The sequence below is a fragment of the Melitaea cinxia genome, chromosome 14 (genome assembly GCF_905220565.1).
Source record: "Melitaea cinxia chromosome 14, ilMelCinx1.1, whole genome shotgun sequence".
NCBI lineage: Eukaryota > Metazoa > Arthropoda > Insecta > Lepidoptera > Nymphalidae > Melitaea > Melitaea cinxia.
Window position 1 is genome coordinate 8,733,042 of NC_059407.1, and position 21,565 is coordinate 8,754,606.

Here is a 21,565-nt window from a genome sequence, read left to right on the forward strand (position 1 = left end):
AGCATGACAGAGATTGATAATGTTTTGTTTTAATTATATATTATCGGTTAAAATGAAAAAACAGATTTTATCGCGGTTTTATAAAGTTTTTTAGGTGCCCGATGTTTTGGAAACTGTACAGCAAACATGGTCATGACCATATATATTATGATATATATTTATTAGAATGACCATGGTTTCAACTATACATGGAAGCTCGTCGAGACAGTCGATCGGCGCTTTGATATTTATATTTACCTACACTTTTACTACAGTGACATCGATTTGTCTTATGAATATGCCACCAAAAGGTGTCCCATTTTAAAGACGCATAATTTATTAAATATTTGTTTGATGGTAAATAAATGGTCTTATAAGTTTTTGAGAGATCCCGATTATTGGTTGTATAATAGGATCTCATAAGATTTGAAATGCATTACAAGTTTTAACTGCAGGCATTTGTATGGAAACTAGTGAAATACTATACATTAATTAAGTCGAAACATACGCTGTGGCCAAAAAAGTGGTCCACAAAACTCAAAATTTTAGAAAATCTGTAGTTGAAAGAGCATAAATGGCTGCTTCCAAGCAGCATCAACTAAAGCAGAATTTCATATTGTGGTATGTCACGAATAATTTTGTTTAAGCCAAAAAAGAGACTGTAAAATTGTAAAATGAAAGAGTGAAAAAATAAGTGTATAAAAGTTTTGTAATTCATATTTAAAATTAATATAACACTTGTAAATAAAATTATTTGTTGGAAATTTGACAGTAAACGAAAAACGTGTGACTTGATTATCAAATATCAAGTAAGTTGCTTCTACTAAACGAAATTATATTTTTATTCTGTAAAACGATTTCATCTGCTGAATGTGCAAAAACCAGTAATTTTCAAATATCGCGTTTCTATTCAACCTATTAACATTCTTTTATGATATAAGTAATAAAAAATACTTTTTTATTAATCACTTTAGTAAAATTTCATTCGAGTAACTTTCATACAAGTGTTCTCATCATGCGCGTATCGTTTACACTATTTAAAGATTATGTAACATTCCAATTAACAAGTCTGACATTTCTTTGCTTTGTAGTTTAAAGTTTTGTCTTATAAAAACTCTTACTTAATTTCGATTAAAATGTTTCGCCTGGGAATGAATTGCGTAATAACATAATTAATACAAAATAAACAAAATAAGTTAAATGAAACAAAGTTGTTTTTTCTACTAAGATTAATTTAAGTATTAATATAATTGATATGAAAGCAACAAACAATGGTATTTTTATATATTTTTTTGGAACTATATTAAACATTATATATTATATATAACTATATTAACAATAAATTTCATTATCAAAAATATTCGTAGAATATTTGCGCGTCAAATTAATCCGATACCAGTCAATTAAAACACACGGACAGCAAGTCAATTTAATGACATATATTTAAATGATGTATTGACATTGAAATACCTAATTAGTAAAAAGAAACATCGATACATGTAATCAAAGGATTATAGATAACGCACTCTAGTAAAATAATAATACGAAAATATAATAATAGGATTTTAATATTAAGATATAAAATTTATTATTGCATAAAAAACAAAAAAAAGTATAAATTCTTTTGCTATTATAATATATATATATATATATATATACATATACATATAAAATAATTATAACTCTGTCAATTGCCTCTGTTTCTTTTGTAACACATCATACTTAGCTGGATAGAATTGTAGATAGCCTTTTCTGTACATATAATGGTACTTTCTTAAGCTTATATAAATATTATCGTCAAATAAGTCTGTCCGTTTTAAATATATGAAAGTTTGCGTATTGCACAAACTAAAATAAATATTGCAGACTGCAGATTTATATGACTGCAGATATATATACGAACTCAAAAGTTACACTTAAAGTAACCATACTTTAAAAACAAAAAATGAAATAAAAGTAATATACAAGAACTTACAAAAAAAAAAAGAAAAAATGTTTAATTTATCGATTAGCCACTTAATAACATATAGTATATTATTATTTTCATAGAGTGAACCTAATATATTTGATTATATAAAAATTCAGGTACAGTATAACGTAAATTAATGAAAGTTTAAGTTAACAAAATCAATTTTTCAATAATACAAATACTTTTTTCTGATCATTGACAATTCATTTATTTTCGTAAAGAATGTTTTTAAAATTACAATATAGCGTCAATATTATTTATTGAATGTTAATATACCTGATAACAATCGAGTGATTAAATTCAATAATTATTGATTACATTCATACCAAATTGAAGGTTATGTTCATAAATATTATCGCAAATAAACAATAAGATTACGCTACTTTTTTCATCAAGTATTATCAATGATATTAAAAAAAAAAAAAAAAATTGTTTGCTCGTAAATGAAAAAAAAAACTGACTTCAATTACAAACGTAGTTATCAAATCTCGATTAAATTGAAAATGAACTACAAGACAAGCACCAGCTTTCGATTACAACAAGAATCATCAAAATCGGTATACCCAGTGAAAAGGTATGTGGTATAATACAAACGTATATAAAATAGTCAAGCAAATACGCATTATTAAATATAACTTGAAAAGCACTTGTTAGATCTTAATTAAATTTAAATAGGACCACGAAACACGCACCACCTTTCAATTAAAAAAAATCATCGAAATCTGTTTACTCAATGAAAAGTTCCGATGTAACATGCATAAAATAAAACAATTTTTAACAAAAAAAAACCGACTTCAAAAAGGAAACTAAAAAGTGAAAAATAAATTTACTTAGTACAAAGTAATTCGTATTTTGATTTAGTTAATCAGAAATGATTAAATAAATATTTTATAATTTTGAAGTCGGTGTCAAGTAAAACAATAACTACTCTAGTATCTATCTACTCATAAGTTGTATTCAATTTTCTTTCATAATTTGTTTCATTGACTATTAGGTTGAATACTGTTATTATTCTGTTATTGTTTTGACATATCTAATAATATTTTTGTACTTGTTTGTTGTGTGTGTGTTGTTCGTATTTGTTATTGTAGCCAGGTTGTTGTAGTATAAAATATTTATTTAATCATTTCTGATTAACTAAATCAAAATACGAATTACTTTGTACTAAGTAAATTTATTTTTCACTTTTTAGTTTCCTTTTTGAGGTCGGTTTTTTTTTGTTAAAAATTATTTTATTTTACAATTTTTAGTGATGGGTAGACCTAACAAGGATGCGTTTTCTCTTATGTCGGGGGTTCGGAAACATACACAATACACAAGCACAAACACCCAGATCATGACAAACATCTATATGGCCAATACAAATGTCTGTCGTGCGCGGGGATTGAACCCACTAACGCCAGCGCAACAGCCGGTGCTGTGACCGCTGCGCTAACGCGTCGACATACTATGAGTAAAGTTCGCTATCAGGTGTACGTAATAACAACCGGGACTGACGGCCTAGCGTGTTCTCCGAGATTAGGTTGGGAGAACCACAAGGATTAACAACTAGACCAAAAATAAATATTTATATAAACATAAATATCCACTCCGAGCTGGAATAGAACCCGCGACCGTCGGTGTTTAGGCGCCACCGACACGGCACATGCACCATTATATCAAAGCGGTCGTCAAACAGCAAAAGGTAACTGCTGTAAATTGTTGAGAAATTCCCTCGAATGTTTATGGGCTCCATCATCAAACCTGGTCCTGCGACAGAGATGATCACACAGCAGGTAACTGCTATAAATCGTTGAAAAGTTCCTTCGACTATCTTTCGTCTCCATCATCAGACTTTAATGGCACTTGTAACTCATATAGGTGCAAAGTTCTCATCAATAGAAACGAATTAAGTTCAAACAGCAGGTAAATGCTATAAGTCGTTGAAGAGTACCCTCGACTATCTTTCGTCTCCATCATCAGACTGAAATGGCATTCTATAACTCATATATATACAAAGTTCTCATCAATAGAAACGAATTAAGTTCAAACAGCAGGTAATTGTTATAAATCGTTAAAGAGTTCCCTCGACTAACTTTTGTCTCCAAAATTACAGACGAATTGAGAACCTCCTCCTTTTTTGGAAGTTGGTTAAAAGTTCAATGGTTCTCAATATGTTGGTATGTAGCATTAATTGATTTAGTTTCACATTTTTTTGTAACGTTTGGTTTTTGCAAAATATTATAAAACTAGCGGCCCGCTCCGGCTTCGCACGGGTATAAAATATATAGCCTATGTCATTCACTGAAAAAAAGATTAAAATCGATCCAGTAGTTTTGATTCATTCATTACTGCCCGCGCATAAAATCAACGCGACCGATCGCTGCTAATTCAAAGTGCTACAGGGAGAACCGCCGCAAATGCTACGTCCCGCAATTTTTAAATCTGTAATATCTTCGAAAATATTCATTTAAATCATATGCTGTAAAGGGCCATATAGTTTTATATTAAATCAACAATGTATTTAAGGTATTTAATTATATAAGGATTAATGCTTTATTAGTTAAAATCGCTTCGAAAATTAGCCATTATTTGTCGTAAAAAGTAAATGACAAAAAAATGTTATTGTGGGATATCCATAAAAGGTAGACATATACCATAGCAGAGTTTTCTGTAGACCTTCTCAATGTGTACAATACTTAGTACATTATTTTGGTAAATCTCGTAGGGTTCAGCCTGCGTTTGCAATGTAAACGGAGAAAATGTAATTATTTACGACATCACATTAGAAACCTCAAAAATAACAGTATTTTTCCACTATTTTATGGATATTATTATACATATAAACCTTCCTCTTCAATCACTCTATCTATTGAAAAAAATCGCATCAAAATCCGTTTCGTAGTTTTAAAGTTTTAAGCATACATAGGGACATAGGGACAGAGAAAGCGACTTTGTTTTATACTATGTAGTGATTAAGAAACAGATATAGGTATATCTTTAAAAAAAACAGATATAGGTATATCTGTTTCTTAATCACTACATAGTATAAAACAAAGATTTTACAAGATATATTGACATAAGGGATTCCTAGTAGTAAATATACATCTATATATAAAAATATACACTAAAACTAAAAATAATATATATTTTATATACATATATAATAACTAAAATATTTTATTAAAAGGATTTTTTTAGGCAAGGTTCCGAAGATACTGGCAGCGTTCCCTTTTATAGCTAGACTAAATCTTTATCCGAGGTAGCTGCCAGCTCGTCGGTCTCCTGTGATGTTGAATAACCTTTTTGCTATCTTCTTAAAAAGCATTATAGCGAAACGACCCCACCGAACAAGGGTCTCGACACTGAATATAGGGGATATTTGCATGCTTTAGTTTTTTCAGCCGCTTCACAAGCCACACCAGCTCTGTTGTTGGTTCCATGTAGATGGGAAGGGGACAGTGTGTCTGAACAGGTTGAACAAACTCATACCGTCCGGTCTCCTGCCATAGTCTCTTGCAACACCGGTTGGCTCAAGTAGACTTGGCACGTTTACGGTGGCAAGGGACCAGCGTATTATTTTGTTAAGTGTGGCATGTCTCGACAAGCGGCCTGCACTTTTTTGGCATGATTTTCCATGATGTCTTAGCTTGTCGAAATCACTGCCACAGGTATATTTATGAGGAGCGCAGACCGGAACCCCAAGCCGTATAACATAAATAATAATAATTAATAATTAATAGTAATCATAAATAATCATTAATAATCAATGGCATTAATTTATTATGTAATATGCTATTTGTAAATTTTTAAATATATTTTTTTCATATTTTGTTAAAAAAAAATTGTTTTGTTTTATTACTACTTATTGTAAACAAATAATAATGAAGGGAAATGGAAAAATAAAAATTATTTTACTTGACATAAATTATATTAATGTTGGTTATTTTGGGAATATTATTTTTTCAACAAAACAACACAGTAGCGTAGCATCATATACTCTAAGCTGATATATATAAAATAAATAGATTTAAGTGATAAAAAATATTAGTCTTTCAACATAGGTAGATAAATATATTTCGCTTTAAGCATCTCATCGAAATATTAGAATAGTCAGCCTTGTCCTTCAAAGGCGAATTCCCAAAATTTTATGAAATGTCCCTGTCTATATATATTACTATTTTTAATTAAATGTCTATCAGTGTCAGCCATCACTTTATACCGTTGCTAATAAACGTTTTCTTTCATAATGAAAGACAAAAATTTATAATAATTTAGTTATCAAAATATTTATTACTTAGTTACAAGAAAATTATCGTTTTATTAATTAACTAGCTGTTGCTCGCGACTTCGTGCGCGTCAATTTCTGTTATTATGATCGCAATTAAGAAGTTTTTAAAATAATATATTTTAAAGTACTTTTGCGTAAATGATATTTTTAGTTTTATTTTCTTGTGGCAGAAGAACATACTGATTTTCTCCGCAACCCGATCTTGACAACGCGACATACAGTTGGCCGTGTGAAAAGCAGTCTTGGAGGAAATCGATTCCTACATATTTAAATGTTTGCCCCTGTGATTTATTAATTGTTACGGCAAAAGATAACTTAACGGGAAATTGGATTCATTTAAAATTAAAAGGTAAATCATTTGGAATCATTGGGATGCGAGGTATAAGCACTGTTTGACTGACTGCTGTACCAGTCAAAACTATTGCTACAATCACGTTGTTGCGCAAAAATTGAAGTCGGGTCCCGTTACATAAATTTGGTGGTTTAAGATTTCTTAGTAAAATTATTGGGAAACCTATTTTTAACTTGAGGAAATGTGGGGGAAGGCCACTCGCGTTCAAAGAATTAAGAAACTCCTGTGGATAATGGACCGCATCTTCTTCATCCATTACATTATCAATAGATGCTTCAGCCCCCCATGTAGGAGAAGGTTCAGAGCTTAATCCACCACGCTGCTCCAATGCGGGTTGGTGGATGCATTCTCTACTATGAGTAACGATCGCTATCAGGTGTACATGATAACAACCGGGACCGACGGCTTAACGTGCTCTCCGAGGTACGGTGGGAGACCCACAAGGATTGCACAAACACTCAGACCACGGCAAACACCTGTAGGGCCAATACAAATGTTTGTCATGTGCGGGGATCGAACCCGCAACCGCCAGCGTAACAGGTACAATCCATGGCTGTGACCGCTGCGCCAACGCGACATATCAATAGATGTGTAGGTAACTATATCTCCTGCCTCCCCCTCGCCCACTGGCCAGCGCAGCGTTTTGTCTTGCGCATCATGCGCGCGTGTTAATTTTGTTGCGGAGTGATTTTAAAATTGTATTATCTTCTAAGATGTTAATTGAAATTAAGTTATGTCAAGGACAATTTTCTTTAAAATTAAATACTCTCAATCAACAATACATTTATTTGGATAAGGATTAATAATATGTTGATAAAATTCTTTGGTAAATAATTGGCATTAATGCATTAATTTCGACCAAATTTGATTACCATTAAAAGGTTTATAGTATGTCAGTCAATCATAAAAGATAGATATACTGTCGCAGAATTTTTTTTAGATCATTCAAAGAGGAATAATTCTTTCATACATATTTTTTGGGTAACGTGAACCGTTCACGCAGCGCACGCAACGGAAGACTTCAAATATGAATAATTTTTACCGTTTTTGCAACATTTTCCACTGATTCTTCGCTCTTATTGTTGGAATTATTATTATCTCTTTATCGATAAATAGACTACCCAACACAAAAATAATTTATTAATTCAAACCAGTAGTTCCTGAAATTAGCGCGTTCAAATAAACAAACAAACTCTTCAGCTTTATAATATTAGTTTAGATTAAATACCTTTGATGAATAAAGTGTTTATTTAGATAAGGATTAATATCATGTTTATAAAAACACCTTCGCAAATAAAGCAATATTTTAGAACAAATTTGGTTAGCATAAACAAGGTTATAGTGAGCCAACCTTTAAAGATAGACATATACTGTCGCGGACATTTTCTTAGAACTTTTAAAGGGAAACAATTCCGCCTTACATGATTTTTGCGAAACTTAGCTGTTTCCGCAGCGCACGCAGCGGAAGCTATCAAAAGGAAAAAAGAATTATTTTGAAACATTCTTCATTGGTGCTCCGCTCCTATTGGGCTTAGCGTGATGATATATAGCCTATAACCTTTTCTCGATAAATGAGCTATCTAACACTAAAAGAATTTTTCAAATCGGACCAGTAGTTTCTGAGATTGGCGCGTTCAAACAAACAAACAAACAAACAAACAACACACACAAATAAACAAACTCTCCAGCTTTATAATATTAGTATAGGTTTAAGCGGTTGACCTATGACGGTGAAATTAGCATAGATCTTCTTCCATTTCTCCATAAAATCTACCTAAAAATTATAAACCAAACCAAAATAAAAAACCCTACTACCAATCGTTATTAATTGACGCTTTCAAATATGAACTTTTATGTACGATTCTTTTAAGACTGTAGGACGAAAAGCCAGGTTTAATTTTTACTTGTAAGGACGTTTGTCGTTGAAGTGTAGTAAGGCTAGGATAGTTTTATGAGTCTAGCTCAGGCTTAAAAAAAATAGTTAAAAAAACTTTTTAAGTTAAACCGTTTTATGTTAAACATACATTGCAATGTTTAAGATAAATGTACTAAAAACCAAAAAATAATAAAATAGATACAGTCGTGGGAATTATAAACATATGCATAGACTAGACTAAAATAAAACCGTGGGGCACGTCAATTGTCTACAATCGTTGATTAAAATGTTTGTTTTGTAATGTTACACTATAATTAGGCAGTTGTTCAACCGACAACGATGGACGTGTGATAAGTAGGGCTAGAATGTGGAAACAAGCTAGCAAGCTCGATTATAAGCGAGTTTTAGGGTTTCATAGTGGTGAGCGAGTAGTACTTTTATCATATGTTTTGTCGATTAAAGACAAACTACGAGCAGTGAAACGATTCCTCGCCAGCCAGCAGTGTGAATGTCCAACGATAAACTAGTTGAAACATCTCTTTTATTTACATGGAGTGTATAACTATTGGAATTTCCATGAGCAAGAACTATTGTAAGTAATTTCCTCACCGTCTGCGGGCCAACTGCCTATTTTAACGACGAATTAAACGATTCTTCTATCGCACATTAAGTCGATAATTTGTAGACAATTGACGTGCCCCACGGTTTTATTTTAGTCTAGTCTATGCATATGTTTATAATTCCCACGACTGTATCTATTTTATTATTTTTTGGTTTTTAGTACATTTATCTTAAACATTGCAATGTATGTTTAACATAAAACCGTTTAACTTAAAAAGTTTTTTTAACTATTTTTATTTTCTAGTTTTTAGTTTTTATTTCGCATTCTGTTTAATTCATTTAGTGCTTCATTATTGCAAGGCCCATCTTAAATATTGAGGTTGTATAGTGCACTGTATTCTTCTTGTCAAGCCCTTTTATTTGATACCCATATTGGTGGGATTGATAAAAAATTGTTATCAGACATTTGGTAGCGGCGGCCAGCTTAGATTTCAATTTTGCATAGTAAATTGTATTCTACTTGTTGAGACCTTTCATTTGATACCCATGTTGATGGGATTGATAAAACCTAAGTTATCCGCCATTTTGTAGAGGCCGCCATCTTGGATTTTAATTTTATATAGTACATTGATTATACTGGTTGAGCACTTTCATTTGATACCCATATTGATGGGATCGATAAAACCTACGTTATCCGCCATTTTGTAGCGGCCGCCATCTTGTATTTCAATTTTTTATAGTATATTGTATTCTGCTTGTTGAGCCCTTTCATTTGATACCCATATTGATGGGATTGATAAAACCTACGTTATCCGCCATTTTGTAGCGGCCGCCATCTTGGATTTCAATTTTTTATAGTATATCGTATTCTGCTTGTTGAGCCCTTTCATTTGATACCCATATTGATGGGATTAATAAAACATAAATTATCCGCCATTTTGTAGCGGCGGCCATCTTGAATTTATAATGATAATGAATAAACATAATTGTATTGTCACCAAAATCCAAAGTGTATACAAAATTTCAGATTAATCGGTTGACAGAAAGAGGGTGAAATTTGAATTACTAAATTTGACCCAAGAATAAAAAATAAAACAAACGGGGTGAGCTAAATAAAACCGTTTAAAAATAAACAAGAATTTGGTTTGAAAGTATCAGGTGTTGTCTTAACTTAACTATTACGCTGTCTAATTAAAAGTCAAAATTAAATCTATATTGAATAGATGTTTCAAAAAGTTTAAATTTACAAACGGTCGCAAATTATTTCAGACATAGGTCAAAAAGATTTAGTATATAAAATTTCGTAGTCTCAAAGATTTATCTATACTAATATTATAAAGAGGTAAAGTTTATAAATTTGTTTGTATGTAGGGGGTAACCTTCGCAAATACTGATCCGATCATGAAAATTCTTTCACTAACAGAAAGCTACATTATTCAGGAGTGCTATAGGCTATATTTTATTGTAATTGTATTTTTTTTGTGTACGTTATCGTCGGATTTAGACCACACGCCTGTGGTTAAACTAAATTCAATTATAATCTCCCTTTCAACTTCCGTTCACCGCGCCCAATCACACATTTCGTAACGATCTTGTCACGCATTTACCAGCTGACTCCCCAAGTCAAGCGCACGTAAAGAAGTTTTACTTTAAAAAATTATGCCTGTACAAAGTTCGCCGAATCAGCCAGTCTTAGATAAAAAGACAAAGCATATTACAGTATATTGTATATATACAATTAATAAATAGAGAGTGTTAAACTTGAACAGAAATGTCATACACATGTAACATTTGTACGATTCCACAGGTTCATTCAGTGGTTGAAAGATTAGCTTAAACTTACATGACGTGCTCATCGTCGTACTCGGCAAGGGAGCGGCGAACATATTCCAGATTGTTCACAATCGTGCATATCTCCTCCGTCGTTTTGTTTTGGCCTGCGGAGTTTGAAGTTATGAGGATTTCGTTTGCTATTTTGAATAGAAAAATAGTTGGGATTGCTAGAATCACCTCCCAGAATTTAATATGATATAAGTAGAAATTGGTATGAATATTATAAAAGCGAAAGTTTGTAGGATCGATAGATACATTTTGTTTATTATTTTACGTAATAACTTTTAAAACATTTGTTACAAAACTTTGTAAATAGACTTGTTTTATATCGTAAAATTCCACAAAATGGAAACTTAAGCTCGTAAAACCACAAAAATATTCTTATCAAATATACGTGTAAATAAGCGATTAAAGTTTGACGTAAATAATATCGTAAACAAATTAATGCTATATGTATGTGTTTACGGGATAAGACTCGTATGAGATTATTTACGAAATCCATGAGCAAATCCGAAATATGTTTATATGTTTTATTAATATGGGACTTGAAAAGATTAGGTATTGGAGTTCCGACGAGTGTTTAGTTCCGGTAGAGCATAATTTGTAAGCTATTTTCTGAAACATGTGTCCCAAGTGGATTGAGTGTATGAGTAAATTATCAACTTGCGTGAACAACCAAATTTTTGGTAGCGTTTGAAAATTCTCTTTTATTAATAGACGAGTATTCTAATAAAACTGAAACGGCTGGATGTAGGTACTTTTTCCTTTAACTTTCGAACGATTGCGTCGAAGTGAATAATAATTTTTTTTTGCAAATTTTGTTCAACAACGCTGAACAAGGTTTACATGAAAGATAAATTTGGAAGTTCGATATATTCATTAAGAAAAAGGAAGAAAAAAAAAAAACGATATGGCGATTTGAAGTTCGGTGCTTTAACTTGTTTCTGTATTAAATATTTTTTTTTTCAAGATTTGTTAGATATACAGGGAACATGTTTTATTCATTTAAATTCTTGCTAATGAGTTACTTATAACAAAGCGGCAAAACTTTGTCCTTAATTAGGTATTCAAAAATAAATGCGCTACTTCAAGTAGTCGATATTGGAAATTTGCTACGAATCGTGGGAACAAACACATGCCTATCATTACGCTTCGAAGTATCTACGTAGTACATAACATAAATGCATCATGATATATTTTTATATTAATCACTGAAAAAAAAAGAAATAATTTATTTGTAATGTAAGATTATTAAGTATATTAGATTCTATTTAACACAAGTGATTTTATAACTGCATATATTGGTGAATAAATTATTATCATGTTTTATAATAAAATATGTATAGTTTAATATGTCTTCTATTTAATTAAGAAAATTTAGTCTTAGAATAAAAATAGACCTTAAAACAAAATTACTAAAGAATCCAAATATAAAAACACATTTTACTTTTTTAAGTTTTATTCTCATTACTCGCTTTTTGATTATAAATAAAATAAATAATATAAGATAATTTTCAATTAATATATTTCAACATCGTTGTAAAGGACATTAATTAGAATATTACGATGTCAATAATTATAATTTTAGTAAATATGTGTATAATAGGTATTAAACTACAATCTAGCCAATTTATTATCATATTAATAATAATTATTGCGTTATGTATCTAATAAGAGGAGATAGACAACAAATTTAATATAATCGTGTAGATGTAAATCAGGGAAACATTAAACGAATATTATTTATTCATAAATAAATAAATATCCTTCTTTTTGTTATTTACTTGCATTATTATAGTTAAGGAAATCTATTTTAAAATTATTAATCTAAAAATGGGTTTCAATTTATTATTAAATATTTCTTTATAAGTAAATTACTTTATACGTAACTGACAGTGGTCCACTGCTCAGCTTGTGATATTCGATTGTACACGTCATATGAAAATAACTTAAGTTGTTAAGAATTCTATCAGGATTTTTTTCAGTTTTCAGCCATTTTTATACCAAAGGAATAAATAAAGGTTATGATTTTATTCATAATTATCATATTTTAATACATTGGTTAGGAAGAATAAAACAAAAAGGCTATACAGCGACTTTTGTTCATTAGTTCTTGTTGCCAACTATGTGCCATAACTTAATCGTCGGCTATGTACCATAACTTTGTCACCGAATTGGCTTAGTAGACTATTCGGTACTTCTCTAAACTAATAAAATAACGTTAATTGGAAAACGTTGAGATTCACAGCAACAAAGCCTGAGAATATTGATCACGAGCGCCGCTTAGCTACAATCATTATTCCCTGAGTGAGCTGAAGTGGTAACAAGTTTACTACGCTAAAACACGTGCCTGGCCCGATAAGTTAACAGCTGAAGTGATCATTAACGTTCGACGTTAATTCATTGCGGACATATGCAGATTCATCTTAATTTTTACTAAAATGCGTAATGTTTTGGGATAAAAAACATATATAAATAAAATCAATAAATTACAATCGTTTTTAAAGTAATACCCAATATTTTTTGACAACCGACGAAAAAAATGTCGAATTAATAATTTTTTGTCTCTTTTATAGCTTTCATATAATTTAAAATTATAAATACACGAATCAAGGCCAACAATGTCGATTAAATTATATATATTACAGTAGATAAAAGATAATTAATACGAATAAATCTAACTACCTTATTTCTATACTCACCATGATTCTCGTAATATCCCTGATCGGCAAGTGCGCCATGAACAAGGTCCGCATAGTGAAGGGCTGTGGCGCATGCTGCCTCTAGAAGCCTTAAACCGCCGCCAATAGTGCCCTCTTCCACGCCTCCAATCGCTCGCCACACCATTCGCATATGGTACAAACTATTCATAAAATAATACAAGTGATAAGTGTAAACTTTTTAAATAACACCAAATGAAACAAATAATATAGTAGGAGATCCTAACTAGAGACCAACTTCACCCATTTAAGCAGATGAATGGTTGAAATTTTTTTTACATTTATTTTAGTATGTTATAAAAATAATCACGAAAGGGTTGACTAAAAATTCCTGGTCAGACAACATTTAATTCAAAATTGAAATTTTATTTTTATTTAAAAATGCACATATGTGTTTAAAGAATAAATTTAATAGCTACCGACAGTATAAAGCTTGTAGAAAATGTAAACGTTGGGTTGTCTATTATTTTTCTGGCATAGCTACTGGGTTGGCAGGTACAGAGAGTAATATTAATATATTTTGTTCTAGTCACTTTCACTCACATGCTTAATGTACGATGACATAGCTAGTTGCCTGCTAAAAGTTTGGTTTGAAAGGCGGTTGCCGAATATAATATACTATATACTTTATTGCACTCAAAAAATACATGTAAAAACAACATAATAATAAGGTTTATGGCAAAGGTGGACTTATCTCTGAAAGAGATTTCTTCCAGTCAATCCATGGTCACGAGTAAGTGCTTTATATAGCGAGGCAAACAGTGCAAGAGGTATTTACTTAAGAACAAAAAAAATAACAAAAACACACTTGTAAATTATACATAAACACATACACACTACAATATATAAGTAAATACATAAATCAATATTAATATTATAAAGGGGTAAAGTTTATTACTTTGTTTGTATGTAGAGGGTAACCTTCGCAAATACTAATCCGATCATGAAAATTCTTTCTCCTGAATAGTGTAGCTTTCAAGCTACAATATTCAGGAGTGCTGTAGGCTATATTTTATTGTAATTGAACAAAAAATTCACTAAATAAAAAAAAGATTAAAATATAATATCAAAGTGGTAAATAAACTAGCGCCATCTATCGCTATTAGAAAACAATTTATTAGTCTTTCGACGTCATTAATTTGGTCTTATTTTAGTCTATCGATATATTATTCGTTGGAGCAACATATTATTTATTTAAGTGCTATAAAATTTGTTCTTTAAAGTATGTTATTTGGTTCTGTAATTTAAAATAATAAATACACGATATTATTACGATTTTAGTCATCGCTGTAGGCGCCCGCTGCCGTAATTCGTAAGTCACTGTTGCGCGGGGGGATAATTGGACACTGCGCATCATGTACCGCGCATCGCATGACCGTTTTATTGTTTTTTCATCTATACGATAGGATGCTGCGTGGCTCACTCGCGTACCAGACGTACTACCTACGTAGCAGACGTCGACGAAATTGAAACACAACATAATTGCATCACAAAGATAATAATTAACGCCCAACGAAGTGGGCACGGGTCGGCTAATATTATATACGGACGATTACACATTAGCTTGTGAAAGCAAGTGTTTCTTTAATTTATATTGAAAGGAAACAAGGGAAGGACTAGTTCTGATGTCACTTGGGAGTTTGTTCCATAGTATGGAGGCGCGTACCATAAATAAATTTAACTTAAATTTTGTATATCTAACATAGATTTACTGCCCGGGCGCCTGGAACGAGTAGGAGAGGGCAGGAGGTGAAAACGGGATTGAAGATACGACGGAGCCTTTGGATCATGAAGGGTATTGAAGAAAATGGACAGGATGTGCATATCACGCCGAAGGCGAATAGGGAGCCTTTTTAACTGAGCACGAAAGTGAGAGGCGATAAATTTTTCGCAGGCCAAAAACGAATCTTATGGCAAGATTTTGGAGTCGCTCTCACTTTCTAAGTAGCTTCTCAGTCACATCTAGATAGCATATATCAGCATAATCAAGCATAGGTAGCAGAAAGGTTTATGCAAGCATAATTTTGGTTTGAAATGGAAGAAAATATGGAGACGCTTGAGAGAGTGGAATGCGTAGTGTATTCTTCTGCTAACTTCGCTGATATGAGCTACCCAGGGTAAATTGCAGTTCATAATGAGCCCCAAATTACTAACTTTATCACAATAAGGAATCGGAACCCTAGAGTATATAATATAGTCTAGTCAGGAATTTTTCAGCCAATCCTCTCACAGTTTATCTTTACCATACTAAAGAAAATAATTATTTAATTTGTATCCATTAAGCAGATGGGTGAAGATCACGTCTAGTTCGGATCTTAGACTATTAGTGATTCAGAATTTAAAGTATGCGTTATTTTGTTAATAGACAAATTGTGTTGTAGTTGAAAATTTTATTATTTTTATAGGTTTATGAGAATGATTTCATTCAATAATTTAATACGCGAGTAGATACTGCTCATCAATCTGAAAATAATAGTGTAATTTAAAACTTTTTTCGTAGTAGTTAATTAATAATAAACCTCTTACCAAGCAATCAATATAATCAGAAAAAAGTTAATTACAAGAAATTATAATGCAAGACCTAAAATATAATATTAATTTATTCTTTAACAATATTCTAATTATTTCAAGCTATAATGTACCGACTACGTATGTATGTGACTATGTTTATATATGTACATGCTGAGAAATGTGCATTAGATATGAGTATGAAATAAGTACCTATTATAGGTTTTGAACAAACATTGCTTGGTGACCATTACATTAAATATTTTTTTATACAATTAGATCGATCAACAAACGTATGGGTCACCAGTCATCTAAAGGCAACGATTAGCGTAATATATAGAAGCCTATAACAGCAGAATCATCGCAAGAGTATTGCTGACCTTACCCCGATCCCGACGAGCGACGGTGAACGATAAAATGGTTTAGTAAATATTAGTTGAGATTACTCAAAAATTACTTGTCTGATCTCCATTAAATTTAAATTGGACCACATGACACCCTTCGATTAAAAAAAAAGTCATCGAAATCGGTCCTTAATCAAAACATAAATAAAAAATGCAGTCGAAATAAAAACCTCCACCTTTTTTTGAAGTAGGTTAATTAATGTATAATTTGAAGCAATATTATTTAATTTTATATTTCATTATGACAATGTCAAGAGTACAGTCAAAAATGTTTTAATATTTTTTATTAAAATTAAAATAAAAGTATCTCATATTATATACAATATTTTATATAATATTTAAAAATTATACTGTCGAAATACCCTTAAAACGGCATGAAGGTTATTTATAATTACTGTCCGATTGTATGATTATTCCATTCATTGAAAATAGATTAGTACTTTAACATATTTTACTTATCGATTATTTTTTAGCACACACGCACACACACGCACCCACCCACACACAAAAACAATCCCATTTGTTCGAATAAATTAGACAATGATAATTGTGTTTGCTCGCAAACGAAAAAAAAAAACCGACTTCAATTGTATCGACAAGTAATACAACGTAGATCGACGAAAAAATAGTCAAGCAACTACGCGTTATCAAAGATTACTCAAAAAGTAGTTATCAGATCTCAATAAAATTTATATGTGACCACATAATAAACATCAGCTTTCGATTAAATTAAAAATTAACAAAATCGGTACACTCAGTAAAAAGTTATTACAGATTTTCGAGAGTTTCCCTCGATTTCTCTGGGATCCCATCATCAGATCCTGGTTTTCTTATCACGGTACCAAACTAGGGATATCCCCTTTCCAACAAAAAAAAAATATATAAATCGGTACATCCAGTAAAAAGTTATGCGGTATAATACAACGTAGGTCGACGAAAAAAGCGTCAAGTAAAAACGCATTATTAGATATAACTCGAAAAGCAGTTGTTAGATCTCAAATAAATTTAAATGGGACCAATTGGCACACACCACCTTTCGATTAAAACAAAATTTGTCGAAATCGGTCTACCCGGTCAAAAGTTCTGATGTAACATACATAAAAAAAAAAAAAAAAAAAAAATACAGTCGAATTGAGAACCTCCTCATTTTTTGGAAGTCGGTTAAAAATGGAATAATAATAAAAAAGAATAAATTTCCGCCGGTGATGAAATCATCGTATTTTACTATCGGGAACGTTCAAAAGAAACATAAAATTCCTGAATGCCACCTGTATACTTTTATATGTATTTTATTTTTATGTGGAAAAAACATCTTTACATATACCTACTTGTACATATTTTGTATTTCGAAGTACCTACCTTATTTAAACGAAAACAATATATGGGGTATATACTCGTACAATATTTGTCGTTTTTAAATGACGTTATATGTTAGAGATAAATTGTTATATGTGAGAGAAAAATGACATGTGCAAATAATGTACAATAGATATTGATTTTTAAGATAGTAATTGTGTTGTCAAAAGGGAACATGCTCAATACGTTACATTGAATATCAACTACGCTAAAGATTTAAAATTTAAATAAGATTATGTGTGTAATTATAAAATATTAGTTATTGCATGAAAATACATAATGGAGAATAGAATCATACAAATCCCAAGCTGCACTGTGGTAAATTAATGTATACCAGTCAAATATATATGCATGTGATTAACATGGGTTATTTATTTCTCTATCGTTAACAATATGTACGTAATATCTTTTGAATATTACTGAAAAAAATAAAATAAAAATATATACTAGAATGTTCAGCCCGTAAAAATTTACATTTTGTCTCTGTAGGATGCAGCCTACATTACGCACTCCAAGTAAAAAGTATTTGTACGTAAGTAGGTAATAAATAATCAGATTTTATGAAGAGAATAGTTTATCGTAATAATCTCCGAAACAATTGTTTTCCTTATTGTAACAAAGTTACGAATTACATTTTTAACCGACTTCCAAAAAAGGAGGAGGTTCTCAATTCGACTGTATTTTTTTTTTTTTTTATGTATGTTACATCATTACTTTTGACCGGGTAGACCTATTTCGACAAATTTTGTTTTAATCGAAAGGTGGTGTGTGCCAATTGGTCCCATTTAAATTTATTTGAGATCTAACAACTACTTTTCGAGTTATATCTAATAATGCGTTTTTACTTGACGCTTTTTTCGTCGACCTGCGTTGTATTATACCGCATAACTTTCTACTGGATGTACCGATTTTGATAATTCTTTTTTTGTTGGAAAGGGGATGTCCCTAGTTTGGTACCGTGATAAGATACAATTATTATAACGATTTTTAAGTTCTAAGTATAAATAAAATTTTATGGGGTCCATGCCATAGTGTAGCAACACAGGTAAGATCCAACCGCTCTTGTACAGTTACGTGTAAGTACCTAAACACCGGCAGTTTGAGGGTTCAATTCCCACTCGGGATGGATATTTGTATTTGTAAAAATATTTCTTTCGGATTCGATGTCTGTGATTTCGGGTCTTCTCACCGTGCCTTGGAGAGTACGTTAAGCTGTCGGTTCCGGTTGTTATCATAATACCACAATTTGTCCGCCGACCAGCGCCGCCGGAATATTACCGCCAATCCGTGACGTGGAGCAGCGTGGTGGATTAATCTCCAATCCTTCTCCTAAATAGAAAAAGAGATCTATGCCCAGCAGTGGGATATTACAGGCTGAATCCCGATTCCATAGTGTGCTTCACTATACTGACTGAGTACCATTGTGTAAATTATATAATTGAATTCCACAATTATATTAACTTTTACAATACATCCTAAATAATTTAGTCAAGGATCGATGTAGATAAGAAGTTTATTATGTATTTAAAAGTCATGATGAATACAATATATATGTAAGATGAATTGAAACGTATAAACATGCATTTACTAGTTATTATTTATGGGTTATATATGTTATATTTATTTATGTTTTCAATTTTTTTTCTGTGACAATAACTGAAAGTGCTATGAAAAAGTCGTAATAAAATATAATAATACTTTAAATTCGAATGAATTGTAGGCGTGGCGTAAATAAGTAAATAATTTAAATACAATAAATATAGATATGTAATAGAACTAATTGTATCTGTACTTCATATATGATTAATTAAAAAAATTAATACTTGATTTTTTTCTAAATACATGTTCTAAATTGATATGAAACTAAGCTATAGTTTGCTTATAGACTATTAACCTAATTTACGTTACTGCAACTGGCGTATTTTACGCATTTTCATTGTCACCCCATTTAATCCCTCGGGTGCACTACACGGCACTTTTCAAGCCTTTTTGTACCTAAAATATAGCAAAGATATCGTACAATTGTATCACTTGAAACTGTTTGAATCACGGGTGTTTAAGTATAAGACAAACTTACCAAGCTGCTGTATCAACTGAAGAGGTGCTGTGTTTGACAATATGCTCTCCTTCAACTGAGCGATCTGAGATTAAAGCAAATAAGCAAACAAATATCTGTTAATACCCGAAAAATTTATAATATATTCAGTAACATTTATGTAAGCTGTTATTTACTAGGCGTTACACACATTTCAATAGATGCGCAATATACAAATAAGGTTATAATCAACAAAATCATATTCAATAAAATCATCAAATAAAAATATACAATATTACTGTTATTTTACTGAATTTAGTTTCTACGTTTAATGGATACAAAGCGATCATTTATAAATGTAACGAAATACAAAGTTTTTGTGTGCTATCTGAGTAACCATAACAAACATCTGAACCAATCTTTTATTTGTCGCGACCAATAAAAGCGTTCGTGTTACGCCACCGTTTAGAATCCGATGCTTATCTAAATGGCGACCTGGCTCGGGTGTGAACTTTTGCCTTCGCCCTCAACAATTAGTCATGGCCCTTTTGCTTCAAACTAATTTTTACTTTTCTTATCATTTTTAAATATATTCTTTTTTGTTGCAAATTAAATATTGCATTATAAAGTTATAAAGAGTTGTCTTAAGTTTCTGTCTTTGAGGTAGCTTTCGAAGTAGGTAAATAGTTATTAATTTCAATCAAGACTTCGATATTTTTGAGTGTATCTGAATGTTAATTTATCCAAAGACAATATTATCTTTAGTAATAACAGTAACAGTTTATTTTCAGAGGGCGGCTAATAAGCTATTCCGAAAATATTATCAACGATGAAACGATGCTTGCTCTACCGGCACAACTAAAAAATTTATTAATGCTTTTGTTTTTGTAAATTAATTAACTATTAAAATCGTATACATATATATGACGTCTTTAATTTTGAAACAACGTCAACATGATTGATGGTCGGTAATTTTTTTACTTATTTAGTGTGAATTATTCGCAAGGGTATTGTTTGTATACAATAATAATATTAAATTAGTGTACTTATACAAGATAAGGTAAACAGATAGACAATTTTATCGAAGTCTGGTAATTAATTCTTTTTAAAAACATAATAAAAAATGGTCTCAAGACTGACCGAAGAATTAACTAAACTTAAAAAATGTATTAAATCGAAAACGGTTGTCTTCGTGTACATACCTAGCTCCACTGCTACACGTACTCGTTGTAACGCCATGGTCTTGGTTACTGCCAGCCATCGATCGATCAGCGGCTCGAACCATCTAAAGTATGTATATTAGTCTTTCAGATGTAAAATTTTAAATGCATCAACATGTACAAGTAGTTTTTATTACTTTAAGTTACTTTGAATATAATATAAATATATATTATTAAAGATCATCATCATGATGATGATGATGATATATTATTAAAGCGATCAAATGGAAGTTTGTTAGTACTTTTACAGTATTATTGATAAGAGAGAACAATAAATATGTCCGTAAAACGTTAATAAATTTTTACAAATGTAAATTTAAAACTTTTTATTATTATAGGATGATCGCAAACCAGAATCTTCCAGAATTCAATAAGGATTCAATGGATATTTAAAATAAATATTTCACATTTAAAACGTAAAACGCTTCACTTTTATTACAAAAGAATTGATTTAGAAATATTTGAGAGCATATTTAATTTGA

General features: G+C 31.0%; 1 protein-coding gene across 1 annotated transcript in view; it reads right to left on the reverse strand.

Annotated features, from left to right (window-relative positions):
* LOC123659723 (BAI1-associated protein 3) overlaps nt 1-21,565 on the reverse strand; it is a 99,831-nt gene that overhangs the window by 10,987 nt on the left and 67,279 nt on the right. The window contains exons 15-18 of the mRNA XM_045594904.1: nt 21,066-21,148; nt 19,906-19,969; nt 13,543-13,703; nt 10,851-10,944 (exon numbers count right to left, since the gene is read on the reverse strand). Coding sequence (XP_045450860.1) covers nt 10,851-10,944; nt 13,543-13,703; nt 19,906-19,969; nt 21,066-21,148 — 402 coding nt within the window. The remainder of the gene's footprint in view (nt 1-10,850; nt 10,945-13,542; nt 13,704-19,905; nt 19,970-21,065; nt 21,149-21,565) is intronic.